This window comes from Athene noctua, chromosome 10, assembly GCF_965140245.1.
Source record: "Athene noctua chromosome 10, bAthNoc1.hap1.1, whole genome shotgun sequence".
Lineage (NCBI taxonomy): Eukaryota > Metazoa > Chordata > Aves > Strigiformes > Strigidae > Athene > Athene noctua.
Window position 1 is genome coordinate 20,452,692 of NC_134046.1, and position 25,741 is coordinate 20,478,432.

Here is a 25,741-nt window from a genome sequence, read left to right on the forward strand (position 1 = left end):
TAATTTTAATAAATATTTTTATGTTAAGGTTACACTTGCCAATATGTATTATCGCTGCAAAATAATAAAACTACATTAAAATTATGCCACCTGGAAATTCAATTTCTAAATACGTAAACCAGAACCGAATAAAATACACATTTTTTGTGTCTTTTGAAAACACTCCATTTCCCTGTTCCTCATGCAACTGCAAGTACTGAAAGAGAATTTCCAGCTGTGCCTTGTCAGCCTACGGACCGAACATATTGTGCTGCTTTTCATTTTCCTTAAGTGAGCTTTTTAGTTCTCCGAGTAACAGTATTAGCTGATTCTCTGCACACAGAACAGAACAGCGCTTTGTCCCCAGGGAAAGAAGCTATTTCAGACTTAACTAAGGAATCATCTAACATGTTTCAACAATCCCTACTGTTTCTCTGTTTGTTTTAAAGATATCACTGTGATTTTGTTTCATTTGCAACTGGAGACTAAATGACACCAAGCAGAATCTGCTGTTAGGTTAGATTACAAGGTAAAATGTTTTAAATTTTAAATTACTGCTTAAAGCATGGTGTTGAATGGCTTAAACTACATGTTAACTTTGCAAATATGTATGAAATAATATTAGCTATATTTAGCAATACTGAACATAAATGTTTTTCTCCATAAAGTATGTAAAACCAGTTGATCTGCTTTTTGTTCGGTATGAATGTTTGCCACGCACTTCAAGCTTAAACTAACTGAAAGTGCAATTAGTTTTGCTGGTATGGCTTAAATGTAACTCATTTCTATGCAATAAATTTAAAGAATGTATGTGAAAAATCTTGGTAAATCATTTTAACCCCTGTGTATCATGAGAAATAACCTTGACATCTTAGAAACATGTTTGAATTTAGACTGAATAGATATAGATTATTTAATAAATGCTGGCACTCTGGTATTTCTAAATGGTCACTACTTTAACAATTAACTATTGCCATTAACATAATAGCAAAATGACAGATACTGAACTTACTGAAGAAAAACATTTTGAAAGCTACAAACTACTGAACACAGTGATAAAAATAAAGGTAATGAAGATGCTTGCACATACTATGCATGATCTAAACATCTATGGGTAAAGTTAAAAAAAGGTATAGCAATGCAGCCATGTTGAGAGCATCTGGCAACACAAAGATGTAATAATTTCATTATATTAGCTATCTATAATTTCATTTTTATATGTAATAATTTATTACAAAAGTCAAATAAGTTGAATAGGTTTAATTTTCCCGAAATTAAAAGTTGACTGGCACTATACTAAATATAAATTCCTGATAATCTGAGGATTGCAGTCAAAGGCAATAAAGGCCCAATGCATTTAAGGCCTTTTTCTTGTATGACATTCACAATTTGGGCCTTAAAATGTGAGACAGCATTTATTAATAAGCCAAGGAAAGAAACTTAGAAATGTGATTCAGTATTTTGCATGCAAGGAACACCATTTGATTGAAAGTAGCATTATTAAGCCTTCGGTACTAAAGACTTAACTTGGTGCGAGAATACAGCATATAAAACTCACATATATGAACAGCATTACTTTATAAAGACGTTATTAGGTGGGTGGTGTTTTCCATTGTTTATTCTTTTTATTTGTAATTATAAAGAATTTTATAAAAATAATTTTCACTTTAAAGTAATTTGATTTCCTAGAGTTTTACTCCATATTGAAGCTAACATCAAAACCCTGACACATCATTTGTACAGTATATGTAATTCACCCTGTATTAGTCCTGACTTAAAAATACATGCATAGAGAAAAGTGTTTCAGTCTTGCCATTATATGACTCTGGTCACAGGAAGAAATGGTTAAATGTTAAAAAAGCACAAATGTAATGTAGTAGCATTGTGACTACATAGCTATGGCATCATTATAAAGTATACTATAAAAATGTGACTATAATTAAGAGGTCACTAACTCAACAGAATGAATACACATGTTCAAGACTTTGCTTTGTATATTCAGTTTTCCCTAAGGGCTCTTTGTGTGTTTCATTCAAACTTGCTGAACAGAAGTTTACTGTGTAATTTTATAGCCTGTCATTACCATGCAAGTAAGTTAGAAACCAAAAACATTAAGTCATTTGTCCTGCAAGCTGAGGTACTAAGAAACACACATTTTCTGAAAAAGAAGTCATCAATGCAAAGTACAAACTTCTGTATCTATTTGATACGTTAACTAACAGTAATTTCTGTAAATAAAAGGCCAGTATAAAATCTGTATCACATTTTGGAATAACTGATTTCTAAGAGGTAGAAATCAGTAAACTAAAGTCTGGCTTAATTCCAGAACCCTGCTCTTGCAGGAGACCTTATGGGGATTCATGTGAGACACTTGCATCTCAAATTCCCTTTATATGGAAATAAAAACATTAGCTTAGCTTAACAAAATTCTACAAGTTAATAGATATTTGCTATAATGTTTTAAGATTAAAACAGTTGAACAGAAAAACCACAATATCAGAAAGAAGTAAAAGCATACTGTAAAGCTTAATAAGTAAATAGTAAATATTTAAATAAAGTAATAAGTATATTTACTATATACTATATTTACTATAAAGTAAAGCTTATTTACTGTCAACTTTCCATTTAAAAATGTGTGAATAAAAATTACGAGAATTATGCTGTGGAAAGCATAAAAACATGCGATCAATCACATGCCTTATGTTAAAGAAAAGTTAGGCAACTTGTACCAAAAACTATTATATATAAATGAGAAAATACTGAGTGCACAAACTTGTAAAAAACATTTCATTCAGGCAAAAACACCCTTCTTGAAATAATACTACCCTGTATTTATACAACATAAGTAACTATAATAAGACTTAACTCCGAAGTGAAAGACTACATGTAAAGCCAGACTGATGAACATTATGAAAAGGCATTTTTTAATCCCCTCAAGACTTTGTTAGAGAAAAACCATGGACATAACTGTAAGCCTTGTCTTGGACACAAAGACTAAGTGCTCTAAGTCTCAAGTTCTTCACTAATTCTCAACACCACAAGAATACTAGTGTCTTCAGACTCTACCATCTCAGTTAAAATAGGTCACAGAACAAGAGCGTTTCCTTTTTGAAGAATTACGCCAACAGATCTATGACAAATCATTAATAAATTTGGACATGCATAGCCTTAATTCCACCCTGGTAGAGCCATTGCTGGATATGCTTTCTATGCCTACTCCTGAATCCCCACTGCTCTGTTTTGGAATGCCACCTATTGGTGACAGTAAACGTGATTGTTCTGTCAGAAACATAAGCAGCCTCAAAATATATAGTAATTTTGAATTTCTTTGAAAGTAAATGCAGAGCACAACTCACTACATATCAACCTTTTTAGACTACCTATATCTAATGAAAACTTGCACTACAAAAGCAGATGTGGGATGTCAGCAATAGTACTATTGTGATCAAACTTCCAAAAGGTGTCCTCTACTGCAGAACCAAAAAGATTCTGTTTAAGAGGAGGATGGCTAGAAATGGAAGCAAAAGCAACATCTCTTTTCATCTATGGTAAAAAATACCTTGCAGAGAAATCACAAACCAAAAGCATTTGGGGTGGCATATCAGAAACAAACTGGGCATTTTTCTGTTTCTTTGCCATTCCCATGTTCAGAAGTTACAATAACCAGGATGAAACATTAGCAATCAAAAAAGTGAAGAAACCCTTTACAGGTCTCAAGAACTCCCTTGCAGTAACAATTACTAAACTGCAAATGCCTGGCGGCACTGCAAATCTAAACTACCTGTTTAAATGCAGCCCCAGAAACAAAGCTAGCACCTATTTCAATTTTACTACTGCCCATAAGGGCAGAGAATCACAAAATAAAACTGTTGCTTTAACTCATAGGGCAATCTCCTTCCAAGAGGAAGCTTGGTTACATTGACCTACCATGCTTTGAAAAGTGCACCATATGACTGACACAATCCTAAAAGCTCTCTAGTATCTAATTTACCTCTTTTTCTCCCATTTCAGGATACTTTGAGACACACTAAAACATGCAGGCTATATCATTAGTCCATTATTTCCTGCTTGTGTCTCTGTGCATTGATTTTTGTCAAAATGAAACCAGTGCACCTCTCAGGAGGCCAAGGAGAAGAATGCGCTACCGAGGACTGAGAAGGGGCTCCTCTGCCGGGCACAGGTCCCCAAGACAGCCAAGGACGAAGCTGCCAGCTCCTGTCGCTGTAGGACCCAGCATACCTCTTATTAATATTGATGACAGTGTTATGGGAGTGTTTGACTCTCTCATAGGTGTGGGAGGACAAGAATCTAGTTACAGTGTCTTACCAGGTAAGAATAAAGCCCCTCTACTACTTAAGTGTGGGTCGATTTTTCTCTTGATTTCAAATGAAATGTATAAAGTCATGAAAGCTTTATATTAGTTCTACTTGCAACACATATGGAAATAAAACTCAACTGTCTTTTTGCTAACCTACTTTTGTTGCCTCTTATAATAATTTTGTAGTTAGTATATGAAGCTTTTTAATTGTCTATACTTAAGCCTTACAGAGAAACATGCTTTGCCAGGTAACTAATATTTTCTGCAATTTTTCTGTATTCTCATTTCATCTTAACTAATACAAATGTTGTTGCAGTAGTTTCGTAACTTCTAATATATAGCAAGTTTGAAGGCCACTTTGAAGAATTTCTTGCTCAATATAGCTCCTAAGTCAACATTTCACTGAGGCCCTAACACCAGTAACACCAGTGTTATTTAAAATGTTATTTAGAAGTTCTTTTTTATTGTTTGTGTTTTGGAAAAGCAGCATTCAAACTATGTCTACATGCAGTATTTCAGGAATCATTATTTATTTTGTAAATAAATTAATAACACACAGTAATAGTTACATGACAAACAAGACTTATGATGGAAAACTAATCTAAGAGAAACCCCCCACCCATTCAATACAAGGTCACTCTTATGCTCCATCTATATTGAGAACCTGGATTTATTTAAAAGAAATTCAATAATATGATTTATATAAAATTTGCCTTTGCAGGGATCTAGGGGTTTTTACATTGCTGCACTAATAAGTATTTTACGGGTTTTGAATGAGATGTAGGGAACAGAATTATAATGTATTAAGAAACAAACAAACAAAAAGCATACTTTCATTGGTCTTCAATGAAACCTGCCTTGGTAATCATAACAGGCCTCTCTGCAATCTCCTCAGAGAATACAAGACCAGACAGGGACTGAGAACTGATAGTTGTAAAGTGTCTCTTTGGTCCTTAGCACAGTAAAGAGAGAACTCTTGTTCTAGGGGGCTTGTGATTTTATGTTCACCACCATAGACGCAAAATTACAACTCACAAAACAGGAAATTAAGATTCACAAGAGTCTAAAAATCAGACACCCATTCTGAAGAACTTCTACCATTACTTCTCAATTTTGAAACCTCAGATATCAACCAATTGAAAATTATTGAGATGTTATAATACTTCATTTATTTTCATAGAAAGAGGTTCAAAGGTTCAAGAAAAGACACGGGGATGTTATGAGAAACCAATATGAGGTCACGTCCACTCTATAGCTAACAAATATAGACATAGATATTTCCATTCCAGCACTGAGAACACACACAGAGTAAAACTATGATATGCAATTTTATGAAAAACGTAAGAATGCCCTGATTACCACTGTTCTATATAAAATAACAATAATCTATTTTTATAAGCAAAAAGGTAAGCCTTTTAGTATGTCACACAAGAGACATGACCACTAGGTTAATAGGTCTCAAATGGCAAAACATATTTTAGTCACATTTTCTTAACAATTACTATTTGTTGTGAGTCCTTACTTTCAGAAAAGCCAAACTATTTCAAATCATGTGCTTTTGCCAAGAAAGGTTGGACCAGATAATCCTTGAGATCCCTTCCAACCTGGTATTCCATGATTCAAATATTTTTAAGTAAGGGGTTTTAATGGCAAAACTACCAAAACCCTTGACTATAGCATTTCTAGCATGTACTACAACTTTACTCTTACAGTACACACTACTAATATCAAACCTTTAATTCAAAAATATTTTTTGAATTAAACAGAGGAAAATACCACATAAACAGCATACACTTCATGTAAGATATTCCAGTCTCTCTGTCAGAGACCATCAGTCATGCTGAAATAATGCATGGTTCTTCCCCCCTCCCCACCCCGTTTGTTTCTATCTGGACTTGCATCCAAAAGCTGAGCTAAAACCACTGAACTCATTTTTTTTGGAACTTCATGCTGAATTTACACCATATTTCCAAAGGTTAAAAGTCCTGTCCTCATCTGCCAAAAACTTCAACCACAAGGTATTTTTTAGTCTAGCTTTTAAAGTTCAAAATTTTTTCAAGTTAATGTCAGATTTGGAAAAAACAGAGCCTATTAAATAATAGGACACTATTATTAATCATGCTTCAGAACGGAGAAAAATACAATCCAAAAGTTAATTTTCATTCTCCTAGCTATTTATTTTGCTCTTAGTAGCCTAAAAAAACAATTTACAGGTATTATATACAGGACAAAAATTAACAGTTAAATAGAGGTTTAACAGCAACCAGACATATTTCCTTCCCCCATATAAAAATCGTATGAACCATTTAAATTAAATCAAACAGTTCAACACAACATAAGTTAATTTGCAGCTGTTTGTCCATTAAGCAGTGCAGAATAGGACGTGCACTGTTGCACTATTTCCAATATCTCTTAAACCTCACTTCTCCCTGCTCCTATCACCATACTGAAGTTATTCAGTGGATGGGAGGTTTAAGGAGCATTTTAATCTTTACTCTGTCTCATGCAGGTTATATGAGTTCCAACGGAGTGCCAAATTGCAGTTCTGCAACACAACTAAAGGTCATCTCTTTGCCTTTGAGCACACACACTTGGTCTGCATTTTTAAGTAACTCTTACACACACAGAAAACAAGATAATTTGTTAAAGACCTCTGCACAGGCCAAGGCCTGATAACTCATAACTTTATGCTTATTCAGACCAGACTTGCACCAAATTCAGATACAGTCTAGTAGCTAAAACAAAATAAAAAATTTAAGGAAGCACAGAAGAATTTCCATCTCAAGCCAGATACGTTTGTCTGGAACATCTGACATTTTATTGTTTAACATGAGAAAGTGTAGTGTTCTCTTTGTGTTTCCTTTGGAGATTATTTAAAAGAAATATTGTGGCTTCCTGGCAAGCATATAAAAACCAGAAGTCAGGATCCAGCAAACAGCTGGATTACAGATACCTGGGTAGAATGACAAGGGATTTACAGCCAGTTAACATTTGGCCTGGGCTAACTCATCTCTTCCTTCAGTTAACATGGCTTGAGTTGATTAGAGCACAACTTCCTGCGGCTGAAATGATGCATACGGATCCCTGGACCTTTAAAAAAACAAGATGCAACTGTCGAAAAAATTAATCTCTCCCTTTCCATCCTGAAAGAAACTTAAACCAAAAGAGCACTTTTAAAAAATATAAGGAATATAAAGGAGCATGCAAACAGGATGGTTCTGATAATTAGTTTTTATTCTAGAAGACATGTTTGTGTCCAGTAGTTTTAAATAGAAAGGCAAAGGAATAACTTTGTTATGAAGCTGAGAATAGGACTACCTTGAAGGACCTAGCAGAGCGCCTCATTTTGAGTCAAATATTCATTCCAGAGACATTTCAACCCAAATATCTACAATAGTCTTGTCAGGATATTTAGAGACTATCCTGAATACTCTTCATAAAAATGAAGAACCAAGCATGGACCAGGGTGGAGTGTGGGAAAACAAACCCTGCAAACAATCCTTCCAAAGACAATTTGTCTGTGACAAATATAAAAGTCTCTTGCTTGTAAATTCAGTTGAAATTAGATTTTTTCCACTGCATTAGACAATCTTCATCTGAAGGAGAAAGTCAAACCAAATAGGAAAAGAAGAAATTTTTTTTTATTATTTATACACAGGAAAGTACAAAGTAACTTAGGAATGGGTTCTCAGCCTGAAAGAAACACTTCAGCAGTGCATTCTTACATTAGAAAGAGGAAAAGGAAGGTGAGTGTGTATGGACTACAGATTATCACCAGATTCAGAGGTACACGCAAAAACAGGAAAAGATTTGCATGGGATAAATAATCTCAACCTTGGCTTTCCTTCTCTCAGAAGGCTGAAAAAAAGTGTCATGCTGAAATGCAATGTTTATCCTGGAGTCTGGATGAGAACTGCCCAGGGAAACTTTTGCTGAGGTAGACTTCATCACTGGAAGGAAAGAGAGACTTGGAATAGTTTCCTTCTCAAGTTTTACAGTCTCTAAACAACTTGCCTACTGAATGTTTGAGTGTAGCTTACAAAATAAATCTCTTCCACATTTCTTTCTGAAAATTTCGACTAGTACTCTGAGGAGTACCAATTTTTGTACTACTCAATTTTTGTAAATTCATGTCCGGAAACTTTGGAGATGAAGTATTTATCACCACAAGTTGTTCAAGCTTACCACCTTCCTAGCAAAGAGATTTTTTCAGATATAGCAAGTTACAGGGAAGAGATGTTTGCCATCTTACCAGTCATTACAAAATGGACTTTACTTCCATTAAGCCTATGAACAGCTACTATAAAGTGAATATGGTTACCCTCCCAGTTCCAGAGAGCCTTAACAAAACTTCCCCATTAAGAAAAGATGTCTAGTGAGCATAAGAGAAACAGAAGGGGGTCTGGGAAAAATATTCTCAAATTCTGCATGACTTATTTTAACTCTATTGTGATGAAGAAAACTTTTGCTTCTTTCTCAACTGTATCTATGCACAGCTTTGATCGAGACCGTGATTTCTGCTTTCCATTTCTAAGGATGGAGAAGAAAGAGGAGCTGCCATGCAAAAGACCCTTAGAAACTCAGTGCCTAGATTTAATTTCCTCATTTTAGGAATATCTCAGAACTTGAATAAATTCAATAGTTTTTCCAAAGCTGGTAAGGGGCCTCATGAGCTGACTAGGAAGAGGGGAAATGAACCATTATGATGACTGCCTGAAATAGAGGGAGCAGACAGAGGGACAGAGAACCTGCACTCAGTTTTCACTGTGAAGCTGTATGCAGGTAACAGCTCCATACACAGTAATTGTGTGCCTCCTCTTGACTGCCTTCACAGCCAAGCGGCCAAGAACGAAATAGGGAGTGGAGACTATTAGTAAGCTGGAGAAAATACAGCTATGAAAAACAAGGAATGAGGATAAGATACTGAGAACAGGGTATATTTTACACATTTTCAAAATGAGAAGAAAAGAGCAGTGCTTCTTTCCAAAGATTTAAATAAATACTGTTGATTTTAATTTAGTTTAAGCTATTTAACTCCAATATTCTAATGTCTTTTCTTAGGAAAGAATGGGCACTGCACAGCTAATGGGATGATTCTGTATGATAAAGCCGTCTGGTCTCCCAAGCCCTGCATTACCTGTCTCTGTTCAAAAGGAGAAGTGATATGTGATACAACCATGTGCCACCCTCTGAAATGTCCCCAAACTATTATACCTGCTGGAGAATGCTGCCCAGTTTGTTCTGATACTGGTATAGTACACCATAGTTTTTTTACTGTTCTAAAACTACCTCATGCAAAACCTAACATAAACACTACATTTAATGATACCAAGGATTACAAGGTACACATTGCCCTTTTACAGAGAAAACAAGTCCTGATTTAAATGGTAAGAGCAGGTCTTCCTAATTTTTACTCAAGTTGACTTCTGCTTCTTAGAGTACACTGGCTGTTTGATGAGCTTGATATACTTAAAGAAAAGATGTTAAGTATGCAATAGTAAAGATAATGATACTTCCCCCCCCCCCCCCCTCCCCTTTCTGCTTCTTCACTCCTACCTTTACAAAATTTTTGGTAAACGTACGAAGCAAGAACACCTGATTACATTTTATATGCCACTTCCATTTACAAAGGATCAATCAATAACTCTTAGCCATTATGAATGTACTAGACATACATAATGAACATCATACAGTTTACAGACTGGTATGTAGCTATTTGGTACAAATCAAGAGAAGAAAGTCAACTCACAAGAGGAACAACAGAACTACAATCTTGCTGCTTCTTCATAAAAATTTAAACAAAATCAGTATCTTTAAAAAGAAAAGGAATGGAGGAGATAAAGATGAAATGTGATTTCTTTCCCCCATTCCCAGTACCCTAGGTCTGCAAAGTAGTGGATTTAACCTCCTCTTACCATAAAAATATTATTTAGCCTCGTGTGTGTGTGTATGTGACACACAGAAGCACGGAGTAGAAACATCAAAGAAATTAACCGTAGAGCTAGAAGTCACATTGACTGAAACAATTAAACTCCTTGTACTTTAATTGCTCTGCTACGTGAGTTAAAACTAAATTTTGGTAATGAAGCTAACACATTTATTTCCCTGGTGAGGTCCCCACCTGCAGCCATCTCGATACCTGACAGTCCCTTGCACAGGAGAACATGCCTTAACCTTTCTGAATTTCCTTTCAATTACCTTTCTCTCACTCCCAGACACATTCCTCTTTAGACACCTCCATCAACACCAAAATTGAATATATTAGTTCAAAAAGGAAGATAATGAAGGTTATATTAATTTTTCCCAGTTTTTTTTTTTTTGAGTTGCAACGAATCACACATGTTTACAAACTGTTCTGTATGGTTGGCTTAATCATTTCTCAAAGTATGTCTCATCTGTCAAGCAGTAATATAAGTATTTTTTCATTCTCTCAAATCATATTCTAAGGGGAATACTATTCTTCTATAATTACCATATTTTTACCATATGAGGGGAACAATGTTTACTAAAACTTTAGTTTTGTATCCTCTTATCAGACAACTTTTTTTTTTTTTTCCCCATTCTCTGCCTCTGGTTAGCCTCCTCTTTGGATTCAAGTATTATTTCACTGGATGACATAAGTGAGTTGTCTGGTGATTCTCCAGAACCCAGTGACCTTGACAACACCAATGTATTGTCATCAGCACCTACTCAAACTGAAAAAGATGAACCGCTTAGAACAGAAGTGGTAGAGTTTAAAGAGAAAGAGGGTCGTAAAAAAGGTGAAAAGAAAAGAAAAAGGAAAGGCAAAAGAAATCGACAGAAGTATAAAGCCTATCACAGAGGAAAGAAACCTGTGACAAGAAAGGGAGCTGCAGAAGAAGAAATACAGTATGAAAGTGATGAAGATGATGGTACTTTCAGAATGCCATCTCATTTCCCCATTCCTGTTCCACCCATAGAAGCTCCTCCTTTGCCAGCTGGATGTTCCACCTCTGACACCACAGTAAGCTGTATTAACGCCAAACTTACACAAATACCACCAATCTCAGATCCAGATCTAACTAGTCTAGACCTTACAGGTAAATAGCAGGTCTACTTTGCATGATTTTTGTCATGCATTTGTCAACATTACCCATTCTCAAATGCAGTCAACACTACTGTTAAAACTTTGTTATTCCTTATCATAGAAACTTATTAGAAAGAATTTTACAGCTAAGGCTCTAAACCAACAAATTAAAAATGTTAGATTTGCTTACTAATGTTTAAATACTAGTACGATTTTATCTACACACAATTATAGGACATAATACAATGATTTCTGTAATATGTTTTTTATGTACAATACTAAACAACTCAGATGCATACTTTAATTCATAATACAAACTATTTGCCTGAATTCTCTCCTAGGAAATAGCATCACTACTATCTCAGATGAAGCATTCAATGGGATACCTAATTTGGAATGGATTGATCTGAGTAAAAATAATATTACATCTCCTGGAATAGGTCCACAAGCATTCAAGGTAAGAAAGCCTAACTTCTCTACTGTCCTATGTCTAATTATTGCTTAAAGGAAAGGTTTTCCTGCTTTTCAGTCTATGGTTCTAAACCAGTTTGCACCTAGAATGAGTAACCATTGTATAATTAAAATACAGTTAAACCTGGCTATTTCAAGAAATCTCTCATCATAATCAAGACTATCTAGATACTTCTGAATGACATTGACCAAGCAGTAAATGTTAAACAACAAGAGAGAGACAATTTTCTGATATTTTATCAGTTGCGGTTGAGAGATTTCAGAAATTAAGGGTTCATATTACATTAACAACATCTGCGATATTCAGGCTCAACATTTGTAAATTTATGCATCATCTTTCTCGCTACAATAGCTCTGTAAAGCTTATGCTCTTGGATTCCCAAAACTGTCTATGCCAGGTCTTACTCAACAGCAGTTCACGTAATCAGCCGTATGCTTATTGGTGACTATCTTTAATGAGAAACTTTCAAGCATAGCTGCTTACTAAAAGAACAGCTTTCTCATAAAATAGTCCAAGAATCTATATTCTGTCTGTTTCTTGCAAGGGGAATTTAACAGGCTATTCAAGTGCATTTATATATTCCTCACTTAAAGACAGCATACTCCCATAATAATCTCTCATTCAGATATGTACAGGTAGTAATTCAAGTGTGGAAATAAGGCATCAAGGCCTTACTTTTTCAGGCAAGATGAATACAAAAAGCTTATGAACATCAAATTTAATTATCACACTATGTTTTTAATTTTATTTCCTGCCATATGCAATCAGTCTTCTTTCTTGTAGGACTCTGCACAACACCTTCCCTCCATATAACACGAACAGCTTTGGCCAATTTCAAAGTACTTCAGTTCCTACAACTCCTATGAAATTAAAGTAGATGGAAAAGACAGACCAGAAAGGTGTCCTAATCATGAAATAAATTTGAGTGATATAAGTATCACACCAGGAAGTGAAGACAAAACTGGAGGAAAGCAGGCTTCAGTGGATCTGCTGCTAAAACAACTCCACCTTTTTAAGAAATGCTCACTACTACATGATTATTGATGTGCATTTATCAAAATCAAGCTATGATGTTTTTTCATACCAATTTAAGCTGGCTGAAGTCATAAAAATCCCAGGTCACTGAAAAAGTTGCTGCTGTTACGCTTGAGTAAAGTAAATTTACTGACCTACAGAAAACCATCAATTTGCTCAAAAATTAAAAGTATAAGTGCATTACCTATACATGTATGCACTTTGAACTCCTAAATACTGCAGCAGTGTAGTAAAGCAATATCTGCAGGACTCAGTAACAGTAATACAAACTGTTATGACTGCATAGCTGCAGCATGGCCATGTGGAAAGTTCATGTGCTCAATCGAGCTCCTCCAGTTACATGTTACATTAACTGGCACCTTTGTTAATATTTACAATAAAGAAACCAATTAATTAGACTGATGATAAAAAAAAAAGCTTTTTTAAAATCCAAACACTGGATATTAGTGCACTGGTGCTAAAAATCTTCAAAAAGTACATGTTTAAGAAAATGCTGACTATGATTATACTTATGTTTAACCATTTACACCTTGATAATCTAAGTTGTCTTCTTCATCCCTATGAATAAGATCCTGAAAAAGCTAAAACGTTTGTATTTGGATGGAAATATGCTGGTACATATTCCCTCTGAATTGCCATCAACTTTGGAAGAAATAAAAATAAATGACAACCACCTTCATGCCATTGATGAAGATGGCTTACAAGGTATTTAGAAAGCTAATATTGATCATATGAAAAGATTAAAATAAATTTGAAAAGCAGAATGTTCAACAAAATGCATCTGTTTTGACATAACCAGAAAAATAGTTGCTAGCTTTTAAGTGCCATGTTTTCAAAAGGCAATGAAAGCTAAAAGACTTGCATGACAAAGGTTTTTAAAATTGTATTTTCCCTTTGTATGCAACTGCTATTTTCCCAAAGCAGCTTATATTTAAGGTTAGTAAGTAAAGATGGATTCGAAGTATTTTGAAGATATCTACTCTCCTGACCCATAACCTGATTGCTTTATGTGTGGTGAAACTATACTCGTTATTTTTTAAATTCCATAAAAGTGAACAAACTTTGATGTGCATGAAAAAAAAGATAGAATATAATCGGAGTTAACCATGATAATTTTAAGCCAGGCTAAATGTGGGTGTTACAAAAAAAAGGAAGAAAAAAAAGAAAAGAAAAAAGGTACCATCCATGTAATAATTTGACTGGCTTTTTCCCCTCCCTTTCCTCCCCTGCCAAAAGGGCCCCCATTTAAACTGGATTAGTTCATCGGTACAGCTCACTACAGGGCAATAAAAATGCTTGAGCTAAGACATAGAAAAAAACATAGGCCAAGGGCTGCAAGAGTTTTTTAGTTTAAAATCATCAAACTGCACTGTTAGGAGGATCTATACAAAGCCTCTGTAAAAAAAGTTATTTGGATTACTTATGAATCAGGAACTTCTTATTATGAAATAGTATTTCCTGCTTACATACACTGATCAACACCGGTTTCTTCTGTGACCTGCATTTGCACGGCTGAGGAACAGTATAATCTGTGACGGGTTCTCACCACAGTACAGGAGGTGGTTGAAAGGAGTAAAGCAGGGAGGGGAAGGGATGAGCCCAAAGGAAGAGTAACATACCCATTACCACAAGGGTGACGGCAGACCCATGGAGATCACTGAGCAACAGCACAAAGGTCAGGGCCCCGCTAGTATTCCAACCATCACCTGCACACAGCCATGAAGTCCTGAGGCCCCACCACTACCCACAGATCTTACAGCTGCTGCCTTTTCCACTCTAACCGGGAGAGTTATAAATAAAGCTCCAGGCCAGTCTCTAAAGTTCTACAAATAATAAGCTATACAATTTCATGATTATGAGATAATAAATACAAATCTTTTCACTATATTTATTCACTGCTGTGAACTGAACTGAGTAAAGACAACTAAATTTTAAACATGCATTTTAACAAGATACGAGATGGCATTAACTAACAGAAATTCCAACTTTTTCTCTCCAGATTTGAAGAACTTGATCACCTTGGAATTAGAAGGAAATAAACTTAGTGAAGCAAATGTCAGTCCTTTGGCCTTTTATCCTTTGAAAAGTCTCTCCTATTTGCGACTGGGAAGAAATAAATTTAGAATTATCCCACAAGGTCTTCCCGCCACTCTTGAGGTAAAAACAAATCAAGCAAAAAAGCAAAAAAACCCAAACACCCAAAACAAGAAAGCTTCATTTTCCCAGACATTTTAATTTTTTTTTTTCCACTTACTGCCTTATAATCATCAGGTAAAGATAAATTTAAATTTTATACATTTGTTTCTACATATACTAATAATTTTTATTCCTAAATCATTAACTCTAGAAATGTAGTTATATACCAGTTCCATCCCAAAAGCTATCTTTTAAGTCTGAATTTATCTAGTACTGTCTCACAAAATAGCATAGCCCGCAATTTCTGTCTGTTCAGTTACATCACTCACATAACACTTCTAATACAGATAATGTCTTTGTGCAAGAACATTGTGAACTCTGAGTTACCACACAGAGTAAACTTCACAAGACAGTAAGAAGAATGATGAGATCTACAAAACCTGTTCTATAAGGAAAGACTAAAGGAACCAAGATTGTCTAGTCTGAGAGAGAGAGAAAGAGAGAGAGATGCCTATAGCTAACCATCCTCTGATTTTGGCTGGTCTAAGTCTCAATTTCCCTGGTTTTCCAAACTTTCACTGAATTCCGCTTCATCTGGGGTGAGGGGCAGTGTTCAAATGGGAGGTTTATTTCTCTTCCCTGAACAGTTTCCTCATTCCTTGATTTTTAATCCACAAATTTATTCTTTTGGTAGTCTCCCATCCCATTCCTCTGTCCAGAATTTGAATGTGATTTGTTGCAGTGGTTTGATCTAGGTTTTTTAGGGATGCTATCTGGAAGGTATTTTCTTCCTCCTTTTAAGCATCTGTCTAGTTGCATACTCTACTTACCTCAGACTTTACTTCAAAGATAGTACTTGCTACCTATTAATTTCACTATCTCTCTTGATTCTACCTTTCCTTTTGCTCTTCCACATTTCAGTGTCCTTGTATTTTTTTCCTTTTATCCATGAGATCTTCCATAATCTGAACACCAAGGGGGGGGGGGGGGGGGGGGGGGGGGAAGAGCAAAAGCAACAGTATCTTTTCTATAACATTATCTTCTTCTGCAGCTACTGTCTGCAACTTCACTTCAGTTTCATTTTCTCCACTACCTATTCACTCATACCTTACACTTTTTTTTCATTTCAATCCTCCTTGATGAAACTCTGAACATCTGGCAAGTTTTTCTACATTTCATATATTTTGCGAACATTTAATTTTAAACCAACACCTAATAAATTCACAAACAATTATTTTCAGGCTGCAACATTGCTTTTCTCTTTTCCCAAAGCCTTCCTCTGCAGGCTCTAAATTGTATTTCAAGTCCTACACATATTTTAGTCATTGCTCCATTTTTATTTAATGTCACTTTTATCCTACAATACAAGCCAATATCAGGAACTTAATCTGTATAAAACACAGTTTTGATACACTGCAGATTCACAACATTAAGTTTTATAGAAGAGTAACAATTTATATTCCTATAAATGTGAAAATTTCAATGCTCACAAACGCCCAGTAAAAATAATAAGACTCTTAATTCCCACTAATAACTCCAAGACAAAAAATTAACAACTTCCTGTCAATCTCATCACTCTCACATGATATAATCTTACACTTTACAACTTCAGGCAAGACAAAATAAATAACTTTTCCTATTTGATCTTTCAAAGCAATCTGTATTCTCACAAATGAGAAAACAAAACAGTTGCTTTGCAAAATTGTTTCTGAAAGTCACACCACAGCCTCAAACTGATTCAGATTCAGAAATTAACAGATCTATCAGGTAATAGCTACATTTTGAATTTGCAGTGGGGAAGAACAGTACATTTTGCTTTCACATTTTTTTTTTCCAAATGCACTTACAGGAGTTATACCTTGAAAACAACCAAATTGAAGAAGTGTCAGAAATCTGCTTTAATCATACAAGAAACATAAATGTCATTGTGTTAAAGCATAACAAATTAGAAGAGCACAGAATAGCACCTTTGGCTTGGATAAACCAAGAGTAAGTACAAATAATTTTAAATATAATTATTTTTCTGTTGTTAGTGAGCCAGATAATGAAATAAGTATTTGCACTTCATTACTTTTAACCTCAAATTGTAGTCATCTTTTGATTTGCTCGTTATCCTTAGCTAATGTCTTTATTTCCTTTGCTTAAATTGTATAACCTAGAAAGTATTCAGTCATCTTTCAAACAAAAAGATCTTATACCTCAAGTCTATACCATATTAACACAAAAGCTTAAATATTTTTAAATTGGATGGTCAGAAAAAAATGAACATGAATTTTCAATAACACTCCACACAATTATACAATAATTTAGTATTAACATAAATATCTCATAGGTAATTAAAAATTTAATTTAAAAAATTTATTAAACTTTTAATATTGTCCTAGACTTATTTCCCATTAGATAAAAAATTGTGAAAGTATATAAGATGAAGGGAAGACTGTGCAGCTGCATTGTGTAGAAGTAGAATATAAGCAGAGCAAGCCATGAGAATGAAAGAAGCAAAAGACTATATTGCTTTTGATTCTTCTGGTAAATTATTTGCTAAACTACATATTGCACATTGCCATAACCTATCAGCTGCAGAACTATCAGTTGATTTCTGGATTTGTAAACTGCTTAATCCGAAAACCACCGCACTGTTTCTAACAGCTTCTCTCATCTCTGGAAGTGAAGCACCACGAAATGATTCTGAAGGAGCTGTTCACAATGCAATACAATTTCAAATGGGCTTTAGAACAAAATTTTAAAATCTATGTTAATGGGATAACCACTGAAGTCCCAAGCTTATTGTGTGTTTTCCAGTGTAATTCATTATAGCAATTCTGCAGTGCATGTCAATCACAAATTAGTTCCTTGGGTTTCCCCTATTCATACCTTCCCTCTGTACTCATTACTGTAGAATTCTTCCCATCAACAGAATCACTGTGCTTGATTGATAGTTAACGACTTCCATTCTTTCTATTCCCAGAGTAATTACGCATGACCATGTTCCACAAAACACATTGTTCCATTAACAGAAACAAATTTCCCTTTAATTTAGTTTCCTTGTAATCATGTTAAGCACTATTTTGTACAGAGTGTAGCATAAACAATATAGTATGCTGTGATGTTTTCACCCCTTTATTTTTTTTCTCCGTTAATGCAGGAACTTGGAATCAATTGATCTCTCCTATAATAAGTTATATCATGTTCCTTCCTATCTGCCAAAATCTTTACTACATCTGATACTTATAGGAAATCAGATTGAAAGAATTCCAGGATATGTCTTTGGTCACATGAAGCCAGGGCTGGAGTATCTCTACCTGTCCTTTAACAAACTCACTGATGATGGAATAGATCCAGTATCATTTTTTGGAGCATATCACACTCTGAGAGAGCTGTTTTTGGATCACAATGAATTAAAGTCTGTACCATTTGGAATTGATGAAATGAGAAAATTACGTTTTCTAAGACTGAACAATAACAAAATAAGGTAATTTCCAAGTGCTTTGTTACATTATGGCATTAAAATAAATGTCACAAGACATACTTTAAGAACTTTTAAGTAAATCTTCTTCCAAAAATTCTGAAGGATCAGCTAAATCCTGAGTTTTCTACTGCAGTATTTCTGCATATGATAAGAGAAAAGTGAGATTTCACCCTTCCACATAGTTCTTGAAAATGCTCACAAAGGCGCTGAGCCTCAGTTCTCTCCAGGAAATTATCTGTAAAACTTCTTAGGCCCCATGTCCAAGGGGACATCTACAATTTGATAAGCACTAAGTACCAGCTTCTGCCCTTGGAGCAGAGCCCAGACTGGTTACAAAAGAACTGGAAGGAATCATCAGCTACTGATGGTAGTACATCAGTAGATCAGCTACTCACCTAAAGGGGCCTTTCGGCAGGTTTCAGCCAGCTCTGTCTGTGAAGCTCGGCATGTTCTCTAGTTCCTCTGCACTGCTTACAAAGCAAAGGAAGGATAGACAGGATCCTACCTGTGTTAAAGTTTTCATTCAGCAACACACGGTAACACTTTCCTCAAGAAAACTAAGTATATGATATCAATGTGAAAACAATACAAGGAGAGAATTTTAAAAAGAATGACTTGTAAAAGTCCTCAATAATTACTGAGAAAATTTAATGTACTGATTAAGGTAACATTTACAAATCTCTAAATAAACAGCATCTCTAACATAAATTCTGAAGTTATGACTTATCTTGAATAATTAAAATATAATTCATCTCACAATGTCACAGGACAGTCCCTCCAGAACGCATCTGCAGGACTCATACCAATGATGATGATGTTCATGAGAACAGTGAAGAGGAGGAGAATGAAGAGTCACGCTTGGAACATGTTCATCTTGAAAACAACTATATCAATACAAGACAGCTATCACCACATGCATTTTCATGCATAAGATCCTACTGCAGTGTGGTTCTTAAACCACAGAAGACCAAATAAACACCCCACTTCTGCACTGCAATCCCTATCTCTAGAAACACAAGTTTATTTATTCCCTGCTACTAACAAGTTTGCTTACTTCTGATTTAAACCCTTCTTACTACTTAAATAAGATACGGTATATTATATACTGAAGATAGTAGTGTATTTCTTAATATTGTTTCATTATAAAAACATTAGATGTAAAAACAAAAGCTCAAAATTATGTCATAATTCAGGATTAAGTCATCACTCTACTTAAACACAATAGATGAAACAGTGCCTCCAGATATACCTCAAGAATTTAGAATGTAGGATTTTAGAAAGGAATATAAACCAAATCCTCAAACTGGTCCTGTCATATTTGACTGAATTGAAAACTTTTAAAATGGTACCATCAGCTTTAAAAATGATACAAATAAAAGTATCATTGCTACATTCTAGCAGTGCAAGAATCAGATTTAAACTATAAATGGTACTGAATTTTCTACCGAGAATTTTGCAGTGATAAATTCTTTAACTGAAATTTCACAGAAAAAACATGTTAAATTGTTTGTTTTAGAGAGATGACCCTAAAACCTCATCAGATTCTGTGTTTGAATAGAGGAAGCTAGAGGAATACACAATTAATTACTACTTTTTTTTTTTTTTTTTTTTTTTTTTTTTAAAAGAGTGGTAGGTCCCATTCAGTTGTACAATAGTTAGGTTTGTTAGCTTTTTACACTGTAGAGGATCAGGATCATGTTGCCCATTTAGGGGACTAAATGGACTTCGTCAAAACTATAAAATACTGAGTTAGTGGTTATTTGAAAGCTTCTAGAGAGTCACAGATCACCACTTCAGAGACAATGTTGATAAAGCAGTTTCAGTAATACAGAAAGGTTGGACCAGATGACCCTCGACATCCCTTCCAACCTGGTATTCTACAATTCTCCGATTTGATACGAATGCCTGCTTAGGCATACAATAGTGTTTACAAACCCATTTTTGTTTCCCTAGAAAGGAGTTCAGTCTCTTGAAGAAAAGCAGCATTATTAATACTCCACTCCAGTTTTTAATATTATTTCCTAAAGTGCCAAAATTTTAATAAAAGTAGTTATATTTCTAGTTTAAATAATTTCAATAAAAATTGAAAGTAATTCTCACATCTTTCATATTTCTTGATTCCTGAAGTCCTTTCCTGTAAGAGTAAGCTGATTACAGATCACTGGCACGTCAATATCCTTCACGCAAATACTTTCCGCTTTCTCCTGGGCCATTCTGTGATGCATAACATAATATACGCTCTATTTTCTTCAGTGCTATAGCTACACTGTTTAACCATTTCTTCTCCAGAATGGATCAGAACAAAGGATGAAATGGCTTAATAAAGGGTTTGACTTTTTTAAAGGCATATAACAGCTGTAAGCAAGTGCACACCCTAACTTCTAAGGACACCTATTAACTACTGAACTGTAACTTTATTGCCCTCACTCTGGAAGCGAAGGTTTCACTATGCATATCCCACACATCCCAATCTACTGCCAACAGACATGTCACATAATGAGGATGAGCACTCTGCTCACACAACATTTAACAGTGAAGGATCTTCAAACAATTTTTTAGCCTATAATAGACAGCATATATGAGCACGTGAATATTGTTTTCTCTGAAACTATACAATCATGTCTCAAAGTTCTCTCTTAAATAAACTATCACCTGCAAGGCCCAATGGGACTTCATCTGCAGCAAGTCAAAAGATAACATATTTTCTGTAAGAACCAATCCTAAGATACGTTGATTACTGTAAAACGATTGCTTTGGGTATTTCATTTGGTGAAGTATGGTCAGAAGTCATACCTTAGAGATTTGCTAATTTTGGTAAAGAACGGTGAAATCAACAGGCCGAGTTTTTACATGCAGTGTTCTGTTTTGGGTGATTTGATTTTATTGCTTGTGCATTTTCAACATTTGATTCCTTCCTTCCTTTTTGCTTTGGCTAACACTCTTTGTCAAACACCATTAAGTTTCCAATCTACTGTTTCAAGAGACTAAAACAACTAAACTATTATAATGAATATTTTAAGTCTATTGCTAAATAACTGCAGTTACTTTGCAACACTGCTGAGCAGTGCTTTCAGAGGCTTTCCTAAGCATTTTGAATACATGGATTGACCTAAGGAGGGATTTCCAGGTAAACAAGCTGCTGTATTGCACCATTTCATGCGTTCTTATGATAAATGTAGGCAAAATGCCATATATTGCTGCAATTATTTTCATTCAAATAGAGTACTTTTCTTATCAAAACATTCAGACTTAAGATCTGATGAAAAATCTCCATTGGATTTGCATGGAATAACACTGCTAAAATACAGACGACTAAAGATTTATTGTGACCATTAACATACTTCTTACTTAAATATGTGCTTTTTTTCATTTTTAAGATATCATAAAAGTGAATTTTTTGCAAGTCATTTGTCTAAGATATTTCCTTTGGTCATTTGATACAAGTATCAAGCTTGCCTGAAAGTATGCTGCGGTAAGTTGTTCCTACAAGAAGCACTCAATAACATAACACAATCTAAAGTAAAGTTACAGTGCAAATATAGTGTCACAGTAGTGAAACAGAGAGGCTGAAGGAAAACCATTTTGGAAATGGAACACAACAGTAGCAGAGGCAGAAGACCAAGGAGGAGAAAGATGCCAAGTCATGAAGGGTACGTAACAAACAGATGCTTACTCAGTTAGGAAATAATCAGGCAAGTAAACCTGGATAACATTTCCATAAGTCAAATGTAAGCAGTTTAAGTCAGTTCACTCTTCAAAATAACTACACGGGAAGTAAAATGGGCTATATTTAAAAAAAAATTCCAAATGCTTTTAAACAGTAAACCTCAAAGGATTTTATGAACAAAGTAAATGGGATTATCACCATTTTACAGCTTGTGACAGTAAGACATAGTGAAGTGACCTGACCATTCTTGAAGAAAAAAATGGGAACAAATACAGAATCTTTGGCCACCAGTAGGATAAAATACACAAGGACAGCTCAACACAAAACCCCTACAGTTATCGTTTATCCTCAAACAGGCTTGAGCAAATAATTAATTTTTACAGGCTTACATTGGAAATTAATATTCTTCAAGATTGAGAATGGAATATAGTTCTACTGAAGTATTATCAGCCTCAGAAATCTTCTAAAATAGTATGGCCCAAACCCTGTAATAGCCATTAGATATTCTTGTGGAACTGAAATAACCTGTTTGAACCTCAGTCATACTGGTCCTTTGAAAATTTCCTAAGTGTTACACAAGTAGGCACCACTTAAACTTTTAGTCTGACAAGAAGCTCAATTGAGATTTACTGGGAGAGCCTTCAAATGATTCCTAGGTAAGTGGAATAATAACTGCCAACAGAAAGTCTCTGTATGCAAATTGGCAAGTCCCTAATGAGAATGTGGTTTCAGAAGAAAACTGTTCAGCTAATAAAGTAATTTTGACAAACAATTGGACTTGGGTAGATGCACAAAAGTACTCTCATTTCTCTTGTTCTCCAAATGCAGATGTAGTTGCAATTTGTATTCACAGATCTACTCAAAAGAGAATAAGCTGCAAGTTGTTAACACTGCAGAGATGTCCCACTAGATTTATTTAACCATTTCAGAGAGAAAACTACTTAGAATAAGGCAAAAACCTGAATAAGGTATTTTTAGTAATCCAGAGAAAAATGTAGGGTAAATATATCTGAATAGTAAGATGTAATGTAAATATTGAAACTATAAGAGGGTAAGAGTCAGTATAAAGTATAAAGTCAATAAGAGAACAAGAATAGCAAAGGTTAGGATTCAATAGCTGTAGCAATTCCAGAACCACAATGCTTTGTGGCATAAAAGAAATCTTGAGGCTTTAGATTTTCTGTCACATTTCTAAGTTCTGATTTGCACTGTTGGCTCATGCATCATACATAAGAATTTAAACCAAACCTGCTAAAACCTTCAGGTAGGTCCCATTATAAGTTCAAACATAACAGAAGACATCCTGTGGTTATCACCACATTAATAGGAAAGGTAACGACACTGACATTTTTATGGAATAGGCTCTTTCTACTGGTTAAATGATGACAGAACTTTGAGGATCTGCCTGAACTACTTTTTCGTGCACAAGGCCATACACTTCTGGTAAAATAAAAACTGTAAGGCAAAATAAGGTTGTTACTCTGGAAGCTTGGATAGCTTTTTGAATTTGAAGCTATGATCAGGGGCAATGTTGCTTCTGAGGTAAGGTAAAAGATCTTTCATTTTTACAAAAACCCTCAGAAAAATAAAGGCATCAAAAGCCTCCCAAAGTGAGATTGTTGAGTATTAATTCCCATGTGCTGAGGCTGTTAGAAGCTCCGAGACTCTCAAAATGTGGAGGTCACATCACAGTATACGCCCTTCTCCATCTTCCATCTCAATTTAATAGGGATCCCCTCATGCCAAAGCTACAAATCACTCGACTTTGCCCCAAAAAGCAGTTTGAGGCATCACCACTATCTTTCTAGTGGCCCAAAACAACACGGTTAATTTCACCCAATGAATTCTTTTTTACATAACACTACAGAACACGGTTGATGTAATTTCTGATTTTTCATTCTGAAACATGCATCATGCTTGTGTTTACTACAAAAACTCCTTAGCGTTCAATAAGAAAAAGAAATCATAACTTGAAAACATGATTTTATCATTTCTCTACCAACAGTTTTGTTACTCTCTTACTGAAGCAAATCAGTGAACTTTTAAGACCTCTCTCAAGTCACAACTTTATAAACAGTTATATCACAGCAACAAAATAAACAGTTTATCTTTTCTGTTGTATAGTAATACAAATGCTAACTAGTTGAAACTCTCATGAGAAAACATTTTCTAATTTAAGTATTATGTTTATATTCTAATGCATACAATTTTCAGAGAACGCAAGACCACAGACAGTAAAATATTAGAAATATGAGGAAATACTACCAAAATAATTTTACACAATAATCCAGATGACTTTCTATATGAAGCAGTTTTCAGAAAACAAGTCTGCAGATCATAAGTTTGTAGGCCAATACAATATGTGGTGCTCTGGAAGTTTGTAGTTTCCTTAAGTAAGCTTGAAAATGTCTACTCATTTGGAAACGAAGGCACTTAATGTAACCATAGGGACTTGCCTATATCCCCTTTGGATTTACAGCCTGAAACAACCAACAAAGGGTCACTCCTGTTTAAATGCAGAAAGCAACAATGAACATGCAGTATCAACATATGTTACAGCTTTTATACAACCACCTCTTGTTGAAGTTATCCATCAAGTTTTGGAAGACCAAAATTCAGGTCAAATCACTGCTTAAAGAGGGGTAAGAATCTTACTGTGACCATCTTATAGAACATCCCAACCACAGAGGTAAAGCCTACCTTGGAAAGAGTGGATGTTTGTAAAGAGACTTACTTTTAAAGCTGGGTTTGACTGCAGGAAGCATTTAAAGATTTAGTGGACCAGAAACACCAGTCAACCATGTAACCTACACTCATTTGGAGGAAACCCTGCATAACAGTCTCTTCTTGAAAAGTGAAAAAGCTATAAACATCCATCCAAAAAGACTAGTTCATAATAATATGTTTGACTTACTCAGTAGACATACATTCCTGTTTTTTTAATGAACAAGAGGGAGATCCCTGTTGCTATTGCTTGTTTAGTAACGTTACCCTTCTATTATAGCTAGTTACCATTAAATCCCAAACTCTCTATTTCGAGGGAAAAGGCTTTAATTTTACTTCTCTTGGCACACTGAAAACCATTTTAAATAGGGAAAAAACAGCAGACGTGAAATAAGAGCTCTGATTTAATCATGTCAACAACTTCTGTACAGTTGCAAAGCCCAAAATATTGTGGAAAAATGTTGGAACAGTTTTTCCATCTAAAAGTAATGAAGACATCACTTACAAAACTCTAAAATGTATTAAACAGATATCATTTTCCACATTAAGAAATGATCATATGATCAAAATGAATTTAGCTTTTTCTTCTCCTAATAAATTAACCTATTACTCAAAACTTGTGCTGATTGTGGCATCAAGCAGCTATAGTCAAATACTAGCAAGTATAATTTTAACAATTTTGTTATAACTGCTATGATGAAATCCAATGGAAATACCTTGCTTTAATGTTCCCAATACCCAAGTTACAAAGTCTCATTACACATGTAACATTCCTTGGTAACAGACACCCTATACCACATCAAAATTCTGTCAGGATAGACCCATAAAGACTTCGCACTGTATTTTCCTTTTCAGCTTAAGAAATGACTAGAGAATATCAAACAAAACTTTTC

General features: G+C 34.8%; 2 protein-coding genes across 5 annotated transcripts in view; one reads left to right on the forward strand and one right to left on the reverse strand.

Moving 5' to 3' along the window:
* CENPP (centromere protein P) overlaps positions 1-25,741 on the reverse strand; it is a 156,623-nt gene that overhangs the window by 41,193 nt on the left and 89,689 nt on the right. The window lies entirely within an intron of this gene.
* ECM2 (extracellular matrix protein 2) lies at positions 467-19,644 on the forward strand. Its single transcript, XM_074914576.1, has 10 exons — positions 467-508; positions 3,991-4,308; positions 9,359-9,547; positions 10,876-11,358; positions 11,687-11,802; positions 13,422-13,557; positions 14,852-15,009; positions 16,838-16,977; positions 18,134-18,460; positions 19,225-19,644. The coding sequence occupies exons 2-10, from the start codon at positions 4,014-4,016 to the stop codon at positions 19,430-19,432; spliced, it is 2,052 nt and encodes a 683-aa protein (XP_074770677.1). The 5' UTR covers positions 467-508; positions 3,991-4,013; the 3' UTR covers positions 19,433-19,644.